The 18,224-nt window shown below is 37.1% G+C and overlaps 1 protein-coding gene across 5 annotated transcripts in view; it reads left to right on the forward strand.

Annotated features, from left to right (window-relative positions):
• Positions 1 to 18,224, forward strand: part of apc (APC regulator of WNT signaling pathway) — a 191,553-nt gene that overhangs the window by 62,660 nt on the left and 110,669 nt on the right. For 2 of the 5 annotated variants that reach the window (XM_069892850.1, XM_069892860.1), the window contains exon 2: positions 8,800 to 8,958. The exons of 1 other annotated variant lie outside the window; for it this stretch is intronic. In XM_069892850.1, coding sequence (XP_069748951.1) covers positions 8,818 to 8,958 — 141 coding nt within the window. In that variant the 5' untranslated portion in view covers positions 8,800 to 8,817. Of the gene's footprint in view, positions 1 to 8,799; positions 8,959 to 14,768; positions 14,901 to 18,224 lie in introns of those variants that run through there. 2 more of the 5 variants (XM_069892886.1, XM_069892869.1) reach the window with 2 other exon arrangements.

The raw sequence follows: 18,224 nt of genomic DNA on the forward strand, positions 1-18,224 counted from the left end.
TAATGATATAGACCTATAAGACTCTGATTTTAATAAATCTTTATCTTGGTTATTACTGTTATTACAACATTTGAAAAAGATTCTGGTAATGAACAAGTTGCAGTCGCTTGTTTTAATACTTCCATTAATAAAGGCATCAATAAGTCTAAATTAAAAAAAATTCAGATATAAACCCATCTTCACCAGGAGGTTTACCATTTACCATTTAAAGAATTTAAAGCCTTAATAACTTATTTCACATCAATGGAGAATCTAAATCCTTTTGAGCTTGGTAATTCAAAGATGGAAGTTGAAGCTCTGTAAAAATCATTAATTTCTCCTTCATTATTCAATGATTGAGATGAATATAACTTAGCATAATACTCTTTAAAATAATTGTTTATATCCTGTAGTTTATAAGTAATTTTTAAAAATTCTTTTTGATAGCATTAATAGTTTGATCTGTTGCTTTCTCAGTTCAAGCTGTACATATACCTTCTCCCATTTCACATTATAATTGGCTTTATGGGCCTTATTGTTTTATTATCTTTTTCTTTCACATTCTAAAATATCATGGGTTTCCTCAATTAACTTGTCAGTATTTTCACATGCATCATCTTATGAAGACAAAGTTTCCTTACTAATTCTAGTCCTAAGGGGTTGAGCTTTTTTTTTTCTCTAAAAAGATACTTATTTGGTCTGAACTCCTAACCATTGTGTTAATGTCTTCACCTTCAAGATATTTTTCTCATGGAGGTTGCCATAACTATCCTCCTCGATGTTTTTGGCCTTCTCCGATGTCCACTGTTGTTGAAACCTTTAAGCAGCAGCCTAAACTTTTCTATCTTCTTCTCATCAAGCCCTTTCTCAGTAAATTATGCTGTTTTCTTACTTCCTTCATGCTCAAAGAATTGTTTATTATTTCTGATATCTTGTATTCTGTTTCCAGTTTTACTTAAAATCCTTTGATTCATTGATGCCCTTACTCAGGATGCCTTCACTTTTGCATCAACAAAAACAATAGCAAGATTAATCCTAACAAATTTAATATCAACATTAATATAACAGGAAAATGTTAATTTAAGATTGAAATGTAAAATAACAGCAGCTTCCTGATGAGAATCTGGCATCACAGTTGCTCCAGTCATAGTTCTGTAACTATCTTGGCTCCGGTCAGGTTCCCTCTCTCCATCATTAGAATTTAATCCCAAAGTCACTCCTTGCATTCTCACTTCAACCACGATGGTCCCTTGGAAAGTCTCTTTCAACTTCCCCCATAGTTCTCTTGATGTGATCCACTGGATTGACTTGGCAGGAAGCAGAGATGATGAGTGGTGGCGCAGGTCTGATGACAATCCATCTTGCCTGAATGTGCCATGTTCAGGCTTCAAGCCCATGCAATGATCCCTCAGGCCAGCAAATACTTGTAATTAAAGGAAAATATTAATGGTGAATATTTCATAGTGGTGGTTATTTATTGGTGAGTCAACTTTTCAAACATTTTTACCTCACTTTAACAAGGTGCAGAAATTCAGAGTGTTCAATGTATTTTGCAGGTGTTTTGCTTATTTGGTGGAATTGAATTGTGCCAAAAGTACTGGTGAAATGAGCAGAAAAATCTACCTTAATCTTGCATGCACATTTTTGGGATTTGGGTGTGGTGAGCAAGGCCAGAGCATTTCATGCCCATTTCCTGATTTTTTTTTTCTTCCTTTGAAGATGTAGAGTTGCTGCACTCCTGCTGTAGGTGCTCCTGTTGTGTTGTTGGGAAGTGAGTTCCAATGCACCACTAATGATGTAGTTTCAGATCACATTGGTGCACAATTTAAATTTAAAATGCTTTTTTTCAACCTTGAGTTGTGCCTTGTGGTAACAGTGAAGGCAGCTGTTGCAAACAGTAGGAATCTCAAGGTTGCCATTGTCAGCATTTTAATTCTCTATACCACTTCTACTCCAACCTATCTGTGGCCCCTGCATGTTTGAGAGATAGTATCTCATTCAATTGAAGTCATTGCAGACTTCTCTATCAGAACTGACTGTGCCGAGGAGTCACATGATGGAGTAGTGGCCGGTCGGGGAACTCCAGCCCTCTCCGGAAAAGTTTAAAAAAACAGAGAAAACACAAAGGCACAAACATGAAAATTAAAATAAAGTGAAAGTAAAGGTGGGAAGAAAATGGCAACAAAGAAAGAAAAGTCGAAAGCAACGGGAAGAGGAGAAGAAGAAATGACATCGGAAGAAGGTGAAGGCCTTACCTGTCCAAGGAGGCCCGCTGTGGAGAGAGAAGCCCGCTCCCTCAGGTCAGTCGAAGTCCCGAGCTCGGGACTACAAAAATGGCTCGCGGAGCCAAGCAAAAGTCCGCAATCGCGCATGCGCGATGCGCAAGACAAAAAAAAACACTGACGGGATGGGGGACCAGCTGAGGAGTCTATCTCCACAGCTGAGGATGACAGCCACAACACAACAACAAGAGGAGAACATAGAAAACAACGAGACCAAGAAAGAAGAGAGTAAAAAGAAATCAAAGAAACAACAGATGACCAACCCAGAGGAAGAATAAGAGGAAGAACACAGAGAAAAGGAAGAAGAAGGGAAGGGCAAGACAATGGATATATATTTTTTAAAAGAATATATGGAATCAGTAAAAAAAATGGCAATCACAAGAATTTAGTGAAATAAAAAGAAGAATAAAAAGTATAGAAGAAAAAATGAATAGATTAGAGATGGTCATGTCAGATATAGGAAAAAGAGTGGACAAGGTGGAAGAATGAGAAACAGCCGTAGAAATGGAAGTAGAGGACTTAAAAAAGAAATTAGAAGAATCTAATAAAAAAGTTAGAGACACAAAAGCTGTTAGCTCAGAAGATAGATATAATGGAAAATTATAATAGAAGAAATAATATAAAGATAGTGGGCCTTAAGGAAGATGAAGAAGGCAAGAATATGAGAGAATTTATAAAAGATTGGATCCCCAGGGTCCTAGGAAGACCAGAATTACAGGAAGAAATGGAAATAGAAAGGGCACATAGAACATTAGCCCCTAAACCACAACCACAACAAAAACCAAGATCCATTTTAGTAACATTCCTAAGATATACAACAAGAGAAAATATATTGGAGAAAGCAATGAAGAAAATAAGAGAAGACAAAAAGCCACTGGAATACAAAGGTCAAAAAATTTTTTTCTATCCAGATATAAGTTTTGAACTCCTGAAGAAGAGGAAGGAGTTTAATACAGCAAAAGCGATCCTATGGAAAAAAGGATATAAATTTATGCTAAAGTACCGAGCGGTACTTAAAATAGTTATTCCAGGGCATCAAAACAGACTATTCTCGGATCCGGAGGATAACTGCAAAACAGACAGAGAGATGAAGACATGTAACGAGAGCAAAAATGACCACGAACTATATGTATGTGTGTATATGGGTATATTGTGTGTCTGTGTATGTATATATGTGTGTACGTGAGTGTATGCGTATTTAAAAGAAAATATATAGAGGATAGATAAGAATTAATAAGGGAAGAGAGGAAGTAAGGAGGGAATTGTATATGAAAATTAAAATATTTTCTGGGGGGGGGGGCTGGGTGGGGAGGAGTTACGGTCACTGCGAAATCAGTTGACGCTTGCGAGTGAATTCGCAAATCCAAATGGAGAGGGGAGATGTGGTTGCCCGACAAGGGATAAAGGGCAACTCAGGAAGGGGAGGGGATAGTGGGGTTAAAGAAATTTTAGTGGGGTTAAAGAAGGAGAATAAGGGAAATGTTTGATGTTTTAGAAATGTTGTCTTATAAAGTGTTCAAAACAAGAAAGCAGAAATGAATAAGAAGGAAAGGTGATGATGAGGAAATGGAAAGGAAAGATAAACAAAGTATGAAATGGCTATGTTGAACTATATGACTTTAAATATTAACGGAATACATAACCAAATCAAAAGGAAGAAACTTCTAAATTTACTGAAAAAAGAAAAAAATTGATAGCATTCGTGCAAGAAACACACTTAACTGAAGTGGAGCACAAGAAATTAAAGAGAGATTGGATAGGACATGTAACAGCAGCGTCATATAATTCAAAAGCTAGAAGAGTAGCTATATTAATCAGTAAAAATGTACCAATTAAAATAGAAGAGGAAATAGATCCAGTAGGGAGATATGTAATGATAAAATGTCAGATATATTCGGAGTTTTGTAATTTACTCAATGTATATTCACCTAACGAAGAAGATCAAACATTTATGCAAGATATTTTTTTGAAGATAGCAGGCACGCAAGGGAACATTCTAATAGGAGGGGATTTCAACCTTAATTTGGATTCAAACATGGATAAAACTGGGGAAAAAAATTAACAGAAAGAACAAAGTAACCAAATTTATAATTAAATCGATGCAAGAAATGCAACTTTTGGATATATGGAGGAAACAACACCCAAAAGAAAAGGAATATTCATATTATTCGGGTAGACATAAAACATACTCAAGAATAGACCTATTCCTGTTATCAGCTCGCATGCAAGACAGTTAGAAAAACAGAATATAAAGCTAGAATATTATTGGACCACCCACCCCTGATATTGACAATAGAGTGAGAGGACATCCCTCCAAGAATATATAGATGGAGATTAAACTCCATGCTACTTAAAAGGCAGGATTTTAGAGAATTCATTGAAAGACAAATTAAAATGTACTTTGAAATAAATACGGAATCAGTGAAAGATAAGTTTATACTATGGGACGCAATGAAAGCGTTCATCAGAGGGCAAATAATAAGTTATGTAACCAAGATGAAGAAGGACTACAATCAGGAAACAGAGCAGTTGGAAAGGGAAATAGCAAATATAGAAAAAGAATTAGCAATGAAGGAAGACACAACTAAAAGAAGAGAATTGGCAGATAAAAAAATAAAATATGAAACACTACAAACATATAAGGTGGAGAAGAACATAATGAAGACAAAACAGAAATATTATGAACTAGGAGAAAAAACGCACAAAATTCTAGCATGGCAGCTTAAGACAGAACAAACTAAGAGAATGGTATTGGCATCAAGGAAAAAAGACAAACAAATCACATATAATCCAACGGAGATTAATGAAAACTTCAGAGAATTCTACGAACAATTATACCAAACTGAAAACGAAGGGAAAGAAGACAAAATAGATGAATTTTTAACTAAAATTGAACTACCAAAATTACAAATAGAGGAACAAAATAAATTAACAGAACCATTTGAAATAGTAGAAATACAAGAGATAATAAAAAAACTACCGAATAATAAAACACCAGAAGAGGATGGATTCCCAATAAAATTCTATAAAACATTTAAAGATTTATTAATTCCTCCCCTCCTGGAAGTAATCAACCAGATTGATAAAACACAAAGCTTACCAAATTCATGCAAAACAGCAATAATTACAGTAATACCAAAGACAGGGAAAGATCCACTCGCACCAGCGTCATATAGACCAATATCTTTACTTAACACAGATTATAATAATAGCTAAACTATTAGCAAACAGATTAGCCGACTATGTACCAAAAATAGTAAATCTAGACCAAACTGGGTTTGTTAAAAAAAGATGAACAACAGACAATATTTGTATATTTATTAACTTAATTCATGCAGTAGAAGGAAATAAAGCTCCAACAGTAGCGGTTGCTTTAGACGCAGAGAAGGCCTTTGACAGAGTAGAATGGAATTATTTATTCAAAGTACTACAAAAATTCAGCTTACCAGAGAAATATATTAATTGGATTAAAGCATTGTATAAGGGGCCATTGGTGAAAGTGACAGTAAATGGATATATATCAAAACAATTTAACTTAAGCAGATCAACAAGGCAGGGATGCCCACTATCGCCCTTATTGTTCGCGTTAGCCATAGAACCACTAGCAGAACTGATAAGAACAGAAAATAAAATAAAAGGGATTAAAATAAAATACAAGGAATATACAATCAGTTTATTTGCAGATGATGTTATAGTATACTTAACAGAACCAGAAATATCAATAAAAGAATTACATAAGAAATTGAAGGAATATGGAGAAGTGTCGGGATACAAGATTAACGCAAATAAAAGTGAAGCAATGCCAATGAATAATGCGGATTTCTCAAAATTTAAGAAAGAATCACCATTCAGATGGCAAATGCAAGCAATACGATACCTAGGTATACAAATAAATAAAAACCTCGGCCATCTATATAAACTCAATTATTATCCACTAATGAAAAAATTACAGGACGACTTAGAGCATTGGTAGGATACAATACCTATTTCAGGCATTGCCAATACACTTGACAGAGAAATTCTTCAAGGAGCTAAAGAAAATAATAAGGAAATTCTTATGGAAAGGGGGGAAACCGAGGATAGCACTAGATAAATTAACAGAATGGTATAAACAAGGAGGCTTACAACTGCCAAACTTTAAAAATTATTATAGAGCTGCACAATTAAGATACCTATCAGATTTTTATCAAACAAGGGAAAAGCCAGATTGGACTAGATTAGAACTAGATAAAATAGGGGAGAAGATACCCAAACATATATTATATAAATGGGATGAAAAATTGGTACAACGTAGGAATTCTCCAGTATTACATCATCTGCTCAATATTTGGAAGAAGATTCATGTAGAAAGGAATAAAACAAATTACCAACTACCAAAACTAATACTGATGCAAAATCAGCTAATCCCTTTTACAATAGATAACCTTTCCTTTAGAGAATGGGAGAAAAAAGGGATCAAAAGATTAGAAAGTTGCTTTTTGGGAAATAAATTATTATCCTTTGAACAAATGAAGGATAAATATAATATAACTCTTGATACAATGTTGGCATACTATCAACTGAAATCCTACTTGAAGGACAAATTGGGAAGCAGTCTGAGGTTACCAGAGGGAAGTAATTTTGAATATGTGATTACAGACACAATGATAATCAAAAAATTTATAACAAACATGTATATTAAAGTACAAGAAAAGGAGAATGAGGAAACAAATGGTAAAACTAAACAAAAATGGGAACAAGATCTTAACAAAGATAAAGAAGGAAACATGGGAGAAGTTATGCTCAGGAACTATGAGAAATACAATAAATACGAGGTTACGCATGATACAATATAACTCGATACACAGGCTATATATTACACCTCAAAAGTTAAATAAATGGGACCCAACAGTATCTGCAGATGTTTTCGCTGTAAAAAGGAAATGGGAACAACAATTCATGCAATTTGGACATGTGAGAAAGTGAAAAAATTCTGGGAAGATCTAAACCAGATATTAAATAAAATCACAAAAAGCAATATACCAAAAAACCCAGAGATCTTCCTCCTAAGTAACATAAAAAACAAAGAATTTGGACTTGATTTGGATGGTGCACAAAAAAGATTTGTTAGGATAGCCCTAGCTGTAGCAAAAAAATGTATTATGTCAGCTTGGAAATTAGAAGATAACTTGAGAATACAACAATGGTATATAGAAATGAATAAATGTATTCCATTAGAAAAAATAACACATAATTTAAGAAATAATATTACAATATTTGAACAAATATGGGAGCCATACATGAAACATAATAGAGAAAACCTACCGGGGACATCTACCACCTAAAATGACAGAAGAAGAAGAGAATGAAAAGAATTGACTCAGTGGAATTTCTTGTTTATTTTTATTGAGTGACAACATTGTTTGACGGGTTTAATGTATCTTAGATTCTGAACTTTAAATGAATTGGAGGGGAGGTAGGGAGGGTGGGAGGGGAGGAGGGAGGAGGGGGGGGAGAAAATGACACTATATATTTGAAAAGGAAAATGTATGTAACTTGATCAATGTGGTTTATAGTGTGAAAAATAAAAAATTTAAAAAAAAAGAACTGATTGTGCCTGCTGTGTATCATTCATCTATGATATTAATTCAGCATCTTGCTCTTTGCATATCACAATATTTTTTATTTGAACTGCGTTAACACTTTTCAACTATGAACAATATTTATTCCAACACTCCCTTCTTTGAACTTGGTTTTTGTAATATCAGATTCCCATGTGGGGATTTATTCCTGCAGCAATTAGTTATCACATTATGTACACAATCAAAACTCGTTTTCACCTTCTTTTGGATTTCTGGATTTCTGAACAATAATGCTCTAGGTTTCAGACCATCATTGGTACATCCTGACTTATTTGTGGCAAATATTTCATCTTTGTATCTATCCTCTTGCTAAATTAGGCAAAATATTTTGCAGAACACTAATTTACTTCCCTTCAGGATATTGGTTCCAATTCTGTTAAGATGTAACTCATTCATCTTGCATAAGCAAGAACTGATCCAAATCCCCCAAGAATCGGAAACATAATTTCCAACAGCATTTCTCCAACCAATTTTTCATACTCATCTGCACTGTAGCATTAAAAATGCTCCAGATATTCCTATCTTTGAAGCCTTGCTTTTTAAACTTTCTCCTCCACTTGATCATTTTTCAATGTTGAATTTGCAAAATTATCCTTACTTATTCTTTGGTTTTCTGCAGCATAGAGGATACACATGAAGAGACTGAATTAATATTAAAAGTATTATGCAGTACTGTTATAGTAAATAAACTTCCACGTTAATCTTGTCAAAGTGCCATTATGGGACCTTGATGAAAGGTTCCAGACAAAATATTGACCATTCCGTTTGCAGGTTCACTGTGTCTTTGTCAAAATTCAGAAGTGTAAACTGCAATTTAAAGTTGAAGTTTGTAGTTTTTAAAGAGGCACCATGCTGATTAATTGCCATTTTAAAAGGCCATTTCCATAGCTAGAATTTACTATTTTATTTTTAAATAGGACACCACCTCATGCAGGATGGCTGCATCATCAGCTTCATATGATCAGCTCCTGAAGCAAGTAGAGGCACTTAAAATGGAGAATTCAAATCTGCGACAGGAATTAGAAGACAACTCAAACCATTTGACACAACTAGAGACAGAGGCATCCAACATGAAGGTACATTTCAAGTTTTATACAAGATTGAATATAATTTTACAACTTGGTTAGATGCATTCTTAGTATTTGGCTTATGGAATTTAAAAATTGTTGGCCAAAACATTGTGCCATTTAATGTGCTCAGTTTCTCTTGTATGCAGGGTGTTGAAAGATGCCTTAATTTCAGCAAATTTAAACCTGATAAATTCGGTTTATTTCCTAACAGCCAAAATTTGTAATGCTAGCATAGTGCAGGGTTACCGTGAATTTTTTTTTTAAAAATTGATTTTGCTACATTATTTGCAACTCCAGACTTTCTTTTTGCAGTGGCCTATTGAGCCACCAAATTTTATAAAACCACAATGAATAAAAATACAGACTATAAGACAACAAATGGTAAGAATAAAACCAGTTGGAACATGAAGCATTTTTCTTATAATAGGATTTGAAAAAATCAAATGTGCATCCAACCCAGTTAAACCAGCAAACTCTTCTTTAAAGAATTCTTGTCCTACAGACTGATACCACCTACCACTCTCCTTCATCTGATGCATCAGTATTCTTTCATGTTGAGCACTATGCTGTAGTCACTGAGAGTAATGAGGGCAGAATATTTATTGTGGCTTCAGATCTACAATATCCATTAGAATGGATAGTGGCAAAATGTCAAACAGACGAGGAGGAAATAGCTGTCAATATTACTTTTGTGGTGGAGGTTGAGATGGCCAACACAAAGGACTAAATCTCAGTGGGGAGTTTAGAATAATATGTTGTGACAGAGTATTTAGAGATGGTTTGGGAGGAATTGTTAGAGCAGGTTGCACACACATTTTAAAACTCAGAATATTTGCAGGACTTTTGCAAAATGATTTTTGCAGGAGGGAACAAATTATCGACAGCAGCTTTTCAACCCACTTTCAGGTATGCCCGGGATCTTTGCAGGCAGGGAGAACAGTTTTGCTCTCAGAGAGGGAGGGTGTGAAACAGAGAGAGGAGTCACAGAAATTATTTCCAAAAGGACAAAGCTGGCAAACTTTGGAAGGCTGCCTGGTCAAAGGAGAAGACTGGCAGTGTGAAAGGTGACCTGAAAGAAAGAGGATCATCTGGAGAATGTTGAGGGGGGCCAAGTTTCGTCAGCAAGACTGGTTGAGAAGAAATCGGTTGCAGATGTACTGGAAAAGGAATCTCTCTCTGAAGACCAGCAAGAACCCTCCTGAGTGGTAACCATTTGTCTGTTAAGCACCAAAGCCTGGTGAACTTTATTAATGCTAACCTCTGCACAGTACAAGAATTGCCTGCAACCGGTGAGTTCGGACTGTGATCCAAAGAACTTCTCTAATCTTAAATATACATTACACACACCTGCGCTTAGTATTGGGGGGGGGGGGGTGAATTAAGTAGTTAAGTAATAAGTTAAAGTTTAATTCTGTTTTCTTGTTCAATTATAATTAAAAACTCCTTTTGTTTAAGTGACCCTGAGTAGTGGTGCATATCTATTACTGCTGGTTTTTGGGGTCCTCTGGACTCCGTAACAGTGTCAATTCTGATGCAAGCCTGGGCATACCTGAAAGTGAGTTGCCAATATGATCCTATCCCTCAGGACCACATCCTTTAAAAAGCAGAGCTGAGCAATCTCACAGCCAATGGATCACGTCAATGCTCCCTCAAGTGGTGATGGCAAATGTGCCAAACTTTTATTTTCTCCACCCAGTGTACTTGTGGAGATGCTGTTATGAAACTATGTACCTGTATCATGTATCATTAGTCTCCCTGTGCAACAACACTCTCCAGAGCCCTCCCATTTACTGGGAAACACCCGTTCTGGTTTAACGTACCAAAGTGGAACACTTCACACTTGTTCAAGTTTAATTCCATTTTTCATTCCTTGACCCAATTCATCTAACTCCTATTGTAATAATACCTTCGTAATCTTCTATACCTCCAATTATCATGTCATCCACAAACTTACTAACCAAGTTAACCACCTTGTCATCCAAATTGTGAACAAACAACGTTTAAAAAATTGACAAAATGGGCCCGAAGGTGGATGGAACGAATCTGCAAATTGATGGATTTTATATTGCATTTTTAATTTTTGTGCATTGTATTCTAATGGTTAGGGAAGATATTGATATTGTCCTCAGACAGCATCATCAAAAAAAGTGAATGTTTCGGGTTGAAGGCCTTTTTTCAGAACTGGATAAAAGGAAAAAAGTTAGTTTTTAAATTAGAGATGGTTGGAGAGGGAAGGATCTTAAATTTTATCTTGGATCCTTCCTCCGATAATCAGATTTTTTTGTTGGCTTGTATTTCTTGGTTAATTATTGCCATAAATCAAAATCATTTTGTTTTACATTTTGCACTTTAAATTTATAGTAATTCAGCCCACTTCAAACTTTTGCTATAGTCCCTCCTATGGTTTGCTCCTGACATTTGCTTTGAGGGTGTAGCTCTGCACATTAGCTTTTATTCCTAATTGAAACGTTAGTGGCCAAGTGTTTACCAACTGAATGTGCTTTTGCTAACATTAATTTAAAAATAATTTTGGAAAAGTGAACATGATGAAATTTGTTCAATGGCAGTGGTTTAAAATAAATGATCTCACTACAGTATTTGATTTCACACAATTACAATTTTTGATATTGACTCTGGTAATATAAAGTTGATTCCATTGAGTTTGTGAAATAACAGGAGATGACAAAGTATAAATTTCTCATGAGGCCGCAAGTTCATGAAATTGACCTCTGGTCAATATTAACATGATTGGAGAATCTCCTTTCACAATTATAAATTCTCCCTCAAGAAACAAAACGGTTGATACTTTCTTTGTTACACATTTCATCTGTTTTATCCGAATCAGCTGTTTAATGGTTCTTTTATTAATCATTTTCAATATTAATATAGTCTTTCCTTTTTGGTGAGGATAAGCAAACATGCATTTGAATTAAAATATATTGACTGCTGTAGATGTTGTGTTCGGAAGAGTATCGGGTTCAGTGAGTTCACAGAAAGACGAGTCTGAACACGAGTGTTACAATCACACGTAACTTTAACACAGGAGACAAATGGAGAATATCAAACAGTACCAAATTACTATATTACTTAAAAAACAATATAAATATTCACATCGGACTTTGGTTGAACTCCAATACTAATGGTTGCCAATACTCTATATGCTCACACATTTGAGTACACACTCTACAGAGAGGGATTTTTCACACACATGTCCAGTTCCCTGTACCAATGGGGTGTGGCTCTCTGTAAGTACTGATAAATTACACTACTACAGCTCAGGTTCAGTGTAGTGCACACCTTACCTATGACACTTCCAGTGATGCCCACAATAGCGACCTGGCATGGAGCGATGTTGGGGGCTTGGACAACGAGGCAGAGAGAAATAATGTGCGATGCATTGATATTTTATATAGTTCTGATCTAAGTGCCTAGCCAACAATGAACCTAGGTAATTTAAATGAGCCAATGACAAGGTGTACACTAATAGGTGGCTGGAGTCCAACCTTGATTGAAAAGTGATACGACTTCCAAATAAGTTTCAGAAAGGGAGGACCCGCTACCAAAATATTTCAGACAGGTAAGGAGGCCACATGTTTCTCCACAATCCAACCCTTGGAAGTTGCATCGCTGTACAATAATCGTGACAGGCAACAATAACTGGATTCTAGATAGTAAACTCTACATACAAGGCACATAATCAAACTCAACGACCACACCTCACCAGCTCCCTCCCAACCAAACAGGGTCGTTGTGTTCCCAGTGGAGGAGGGTGCTGTGGGAGCTGCTGCCCAGTGTCAGAGGGGAGGGAAGAGAAAGAAAAATGTCTGGTCACTGACTCTCATGCCTTGTTTTTCATGGCAACAGCTGATGTATGTCTATTTGAAGTTCTGTGCGTAATAAGTGACATCAACTCCTTGCTGATTAAACAAAATGGTGTGGTCAATAAAGCTGTGAAGACCAGTGTGGGGAAATTGCAGTTGTCTGTTGATGAGCATTTTGTAGACCCTCACATTGAGCATTAAGAGAAATATCTAGAAGATAGTCTTCTACGGTGTGGTAGTGGGGGGGGGGGGGGGGGTGGGTGAGAAGATAGCACACAAGATAGATTAGTTAGGGACCACCTACGGTGGGGAAAGACCAGTGGGGAGGCTGATCCAGGCTGCAGTGGGCAGTGCACAGGAAGCTCCACCCGTGCTTTGGATGTATAAACATGAGTGGGTGCTGTGTACTCTGATCCCTCCAGGACGGTGATGGCTTCACGGATGTTTTTCCCAGTTGCTAGCTCCAGGAGGGGCAAGATCACCCCCTAAAGTCAGGGCATGTGATGGTAACTAGTCACCTTCATGCTCCCTGGGAAGTGGTGTTTGCAATACCCACAATCTCCCACTCCCTAACAATCTGTGTCCCTACACCATCAGCGTGCCACTGTTAGTACAATCTCACATGTAATTAGTACTCCATTTGTGTCCAGCTGAAACTCTTTGAACCCTGCTCACACCGCCAATTTGTCGTTTTGGGAATAGTATCAGGTTCATTGGGTTCACAGAGAGCTGAGTCTGGTAACAATCACATGTAACTTTTAATTAACACAGGAGACAAACGGGAGAGCATCAAATGGTACTGGATTTCTATATTACTTTAACGACGATATAGACATTCACATTGGACCTAGGTTGGACTCTGATACCAGTGACCACTTATACTCTACAAGCTCACACACTTGAGTACGCTCTTTGCAGACACGGACCTTCACACATACACCCGGTTCCCTGTACCAACGGGTGCAGCTCTCTGCAAGTACTGATTTATCGCGTTACTATAGCTCCCTTCAGTGTAGTGCACATCTTACCCAAGACACTACCAGCGATGCCCACAGTAGCAGAGATAAATAATGTGCGATGCATCGATCTTTTATACAGTTCTGATCTGGGCACATAGCCAATAATGACCCTAGATAATTTAAATGAGCCAATGGCAAGGTGTACACTAATGGATGGCTGGAATCCAACCTTGATTGACAGGTGATGCGACTTCCAAATAAATTTCAGACAGGGATGTCATATGATCACCCACAATACATAATATTCCAGACAGGCAGGGAGGCAACATGTTTTTCTACTATCCACATATAACAGCAGACAATGTAAAATTGTGCTTCTCAAAGATCCTCGTGATGTGTTATTGCAGAACATATTCAATGTTTAAAATTAAAAGCATTTTAATGCAAATAACAGTCAAGCAAGTAATGGTATTCTTATATTAAACAGAAGTTAAAACTGCAGATTTTCTGTCTTCCATGACCTTGGCTTTTTAAATATAATTTTAAAAAGGTTTAGACATACAGCCCAGTAACAGCCCATTTCGGTCCATGAGCCTGTGCTGCCCATTTTCCACCCCATTAACTATACCCCTGAGACGTTTCCCATGATGAGAGGAAACCAGGGGCCTCATGGAAAACCCACGCAGACACGGAGAACATACAAACTCCTTACAGACAGCACAGGATTTGATCCCAGTTCCATTCGCTGGTGCTGTAAAGGCCTTGCGCTAAGCGCTGCACCAACTGTGGTGCTTTAACAATGGAGAAATGAGGGTGAACTGGAAGTCCATCACCATGAAATGGGTGAAAACCCCAACTAAATTGTTTATTAGGACCTCGACTAGAAGTTCAGAAACAAGTGCCACACCAATGTAGAAAACTTGTGCCCAATGTTGGAAAATTGATTCTCTGTGCTTTCTCTCAATGTTGATGAAGATTGGAATCCATCAATAATGCAAACATCATTCTATGCCTTCACTCCCACTGCCAAGGGTTGATGAAATCTAGAACATGCTTTGAGAAGATGGTGGAGACAGGTCTTCTCACAACATTTAAGAATTATTTCGATGACAATTTGCTCTGAAATGGAAGGCTATGGACCAAGCCTTGGCAAATGGGAATAGTGCAGGTAGGTACATGTGACGCTGATGTGACAGGGTGAAGGGGCTGTTTTATTACTTTGTAATTCAGTTACTCTGATACAAGTACGTTAATATTTGCATCATTTTTTTTCAATGAAAGATGCATTTTTGAACAGTTTTATGGACTGCTTAGATAGTGATGCTTATTGCTCATTGTGAGATCCAAATAGTAAGCCAGCATTGTGTTGGGGCAAAACTCAAATTTCTTAGCTATGAGATTACGAAAATGTCTTTAACTATTGTGTATTATATTCTGAGTTTGTTTTATTGAAACCTCATGAGAGCATAGAACATTACAGCACAGTAAGCCCTTCAGCCCATCATGTTGTGCTGACCTATGGAAACCTACTCTACAACAATACAATCCTTCCCTTCCTCTCATCCATAAAAGTCTAGTTTTTTTTTCATCCATGAGCCTATCTAAGAGTCTTTTGAATTTCCCTATAGTACCAGCCAACATCATCCCCACCAATGCATTTCATGTGGGTATTTCCTACTGTTGCTTAGGCTGTGTACTCTATCAATGCCCCTTATAATCTTGTATACTTCGATTAAGTTGTCTCTTATTCTTTGTCGCTCAAAACAGAAAATTCTGAGCTTAGTCAACCTTGCTTCAGAAGACATGTAAAAAAAAGACGACATGTTTTACAATCTAGGCAACATTCTGGTAAATCTCCTCTGCGCCCTCTTCAAAGATTCTACATCCTTCCTATAATGAGGTGACCTGAATTGAATGCAATAGTCCCAAGTGTGGCCTTACCAAAAGTTTGTAGAGCTGTAACATTACCTCACAGCTCTTGAGTTCAATCCCTCGACTAATGTGGGCCTAAACCCCAAGATTCCCATGTTCCTCCATAGTGTTCAAATTCTTGTCATTGTGCATCACTTCACACTTAACAGGATTGATCACCATCTGCCAACTCTGCCTGGTGTCTATATCCCATTGCAACCTACAACAATCTTCTTTGCTATCCACAAGACTTCAACTTTTGTATCTTGTAAACTTACTGACCCACCCCTCCACTTCTTTGTCCAACCCAATTATAAAAATCCGAGCAGAAGTCCTAGAAAAGATCCCTGCAGAAGCCACTAGTCACAGACCTCCAGATAGAATATGTTCATCTACTACAACCTTCTACACGCAAGTCAATTACAAATTCATGCAGCCAAAGTTCCCTGGATCCCATGCCTCATGATTTTTTGAATGAGCCTACCATGGGGCACCTTGTCAAATGCTTTACTAAAATCAGTGTACACCACATCCCCACAGTTTTGCCATCATAGATTTATTTTGTTATCTCCTTAAAAAAAACTTCATTAAACTCATAAGGCATAATCATCCCCTCAAAAAGACATGATGACCACCCCCCTCAAAAAGACATGATGACCACCCCCCTCAAAAAGACATGATGACCACCCCCCTCAAAAAGACATGATGACCACCACCCTCAAAAAGACATGATGACCACCCCCCTCAAAAAGACATGATGACCACCCCCTCAAAAAGACATGACTACCCCCCTCAAAAAGACAAGATGACCATACCCCCCTCAAAAAGACAAGATGACCATACCCCTCAAAAAGACAAGATGACCATCCCCCCTCAGAAAGACAACATGACCATCCCCCCTCAGAAAGACAAAATGACCAGCCCCTCAAAAAGATGACCATCCCCCCTCAAAAAGACAAGATGACCATCCCCCCTCAAAGACAAGATGACCATCCCCCCTCAAAGACAAGATGACCATCCCCCCTCAAAGACAAGATGACCATCCCCCCTCAAAGACAAGATGACCATCCCCCCTCAAAAGGACAAGATGACCATCCCTCCTCAAAAAGACATGATCACCATTCCCCCCTCAAAAAGACGTGATGACCACCCGCCCTCAAAAAGATATGATGATAAGTGGGATGAAAAATTGGTGCAACGTAGGAATTCACCAGTTTTGCACCATCTGCTCAACATTTGGAAGAAGATTCACGTAGAAAGGAATAAGATAAATTATCAACTACCAAAATTAATATTGACACAAAATCAACTAATCCTTTTCACAATAAATAACCTTTCCTTCGGAGAATGGGAGAGAAAAGGGATCAAAAGAATAGAAAATTGTTTTTCGGGAAATAAATTATTATCTTTTGAACAAATGAAGGTCAAATATAATATAACTGCAAGAAAAGGAGAATGAGGAAACAAACTGTAAACCAAAACAAAAATGGGAACAAGATCTAAAGATAAAGAATGAAACATGGGAAAAGCTATGCTCTGGAACTATGAGAAATACAATAAACACGAGGTTACGCATGATACAATATAATTGGTTACATAGGCTATACATCACACCCCAAAAGTTAAATAAATGGGACCCAACAGTATCAGACAGATGTTTTCGCTGTAGAAAGGAAACGGGAACAACAATACATGCAATTTGGACATGTGAGAAAGTGGAAAAAATTTTGGGAAGATCTAAACCAGATATTAAATAAAATCACAAAAAGCAATATACCAAAAAACCCAGAGATCTTCCTCCTAAGCGATATAAGAAATAAAGAATTTGGACTTGATTTGGATGGAGCACAAAAAAGATTTATTATGATAGCCCTAGCTGTAGCAAAAAAATGTATTATGTCAACCTGGACATTAGAAGACAACTTGAGAATACAACAATGGTACATAGAAATAAATAAATGTATTCCATGAGAAAAAATAACATATAATTTAAGAAATAACATCACAATATTCGAACAAATATGGGAACCAAACATGAAATACAATAGAGAAATCCTACCATGAACCTCCACCACCTAAAGTGACAGAAGGAGAAGACAACGAAATGAACTGACTCAGTATATAAAAGTAAAAGATAAAAATTTCTTGTTTATTTTATTAAGTGACGACATTGTTTTACGAATTTAATGTATCTTATAGATTGAACTTTGAAAAAATGGGAAGGGGGGAGAGGGAGGGAGGGAAGGGAGGAGGGAAAAGGGGAGAAAATGACACTGTATATATTCAAGAGAAAAATGTCTATTTTGGTCAGTATGGTTTATTGTGTGAAAAATAAAAAAATTAAAAAAAAAAGACATGATGACCATCCCCCCTCAAAAAGACATGATGCCCATCCCCCCTCAAAAAGACATGATGACCACCCCCCTCAAAAAGACATGATGACCATCCCTCCTCAAAAAGACATGAAGACCATCCCCCCTCAAAAAGACATGAAGACCATCCCCCCTCAAAAAGACATGAAGACCATCCCCCTCAAAAAGACATGAAGACCATCCCCCCTCAAAAAGATATGAAGACCATC

Source organism: Narcine bancroftii, chromosome 1 (genome assembly GCF_036971445.1).
Source record: "Narcine bancroftii isolate sNarBan1 chromosome 1, sNarBan1.hap1, whole genome shotgun sequence".
Classification (NCBI taxonomy): domain Eukaryota; kingdom Metazoa; phylum Chordata; class Chondrichthyes; order Torpediniformes; family Narcinidae; genus Narcine; species Narcine bancroftii.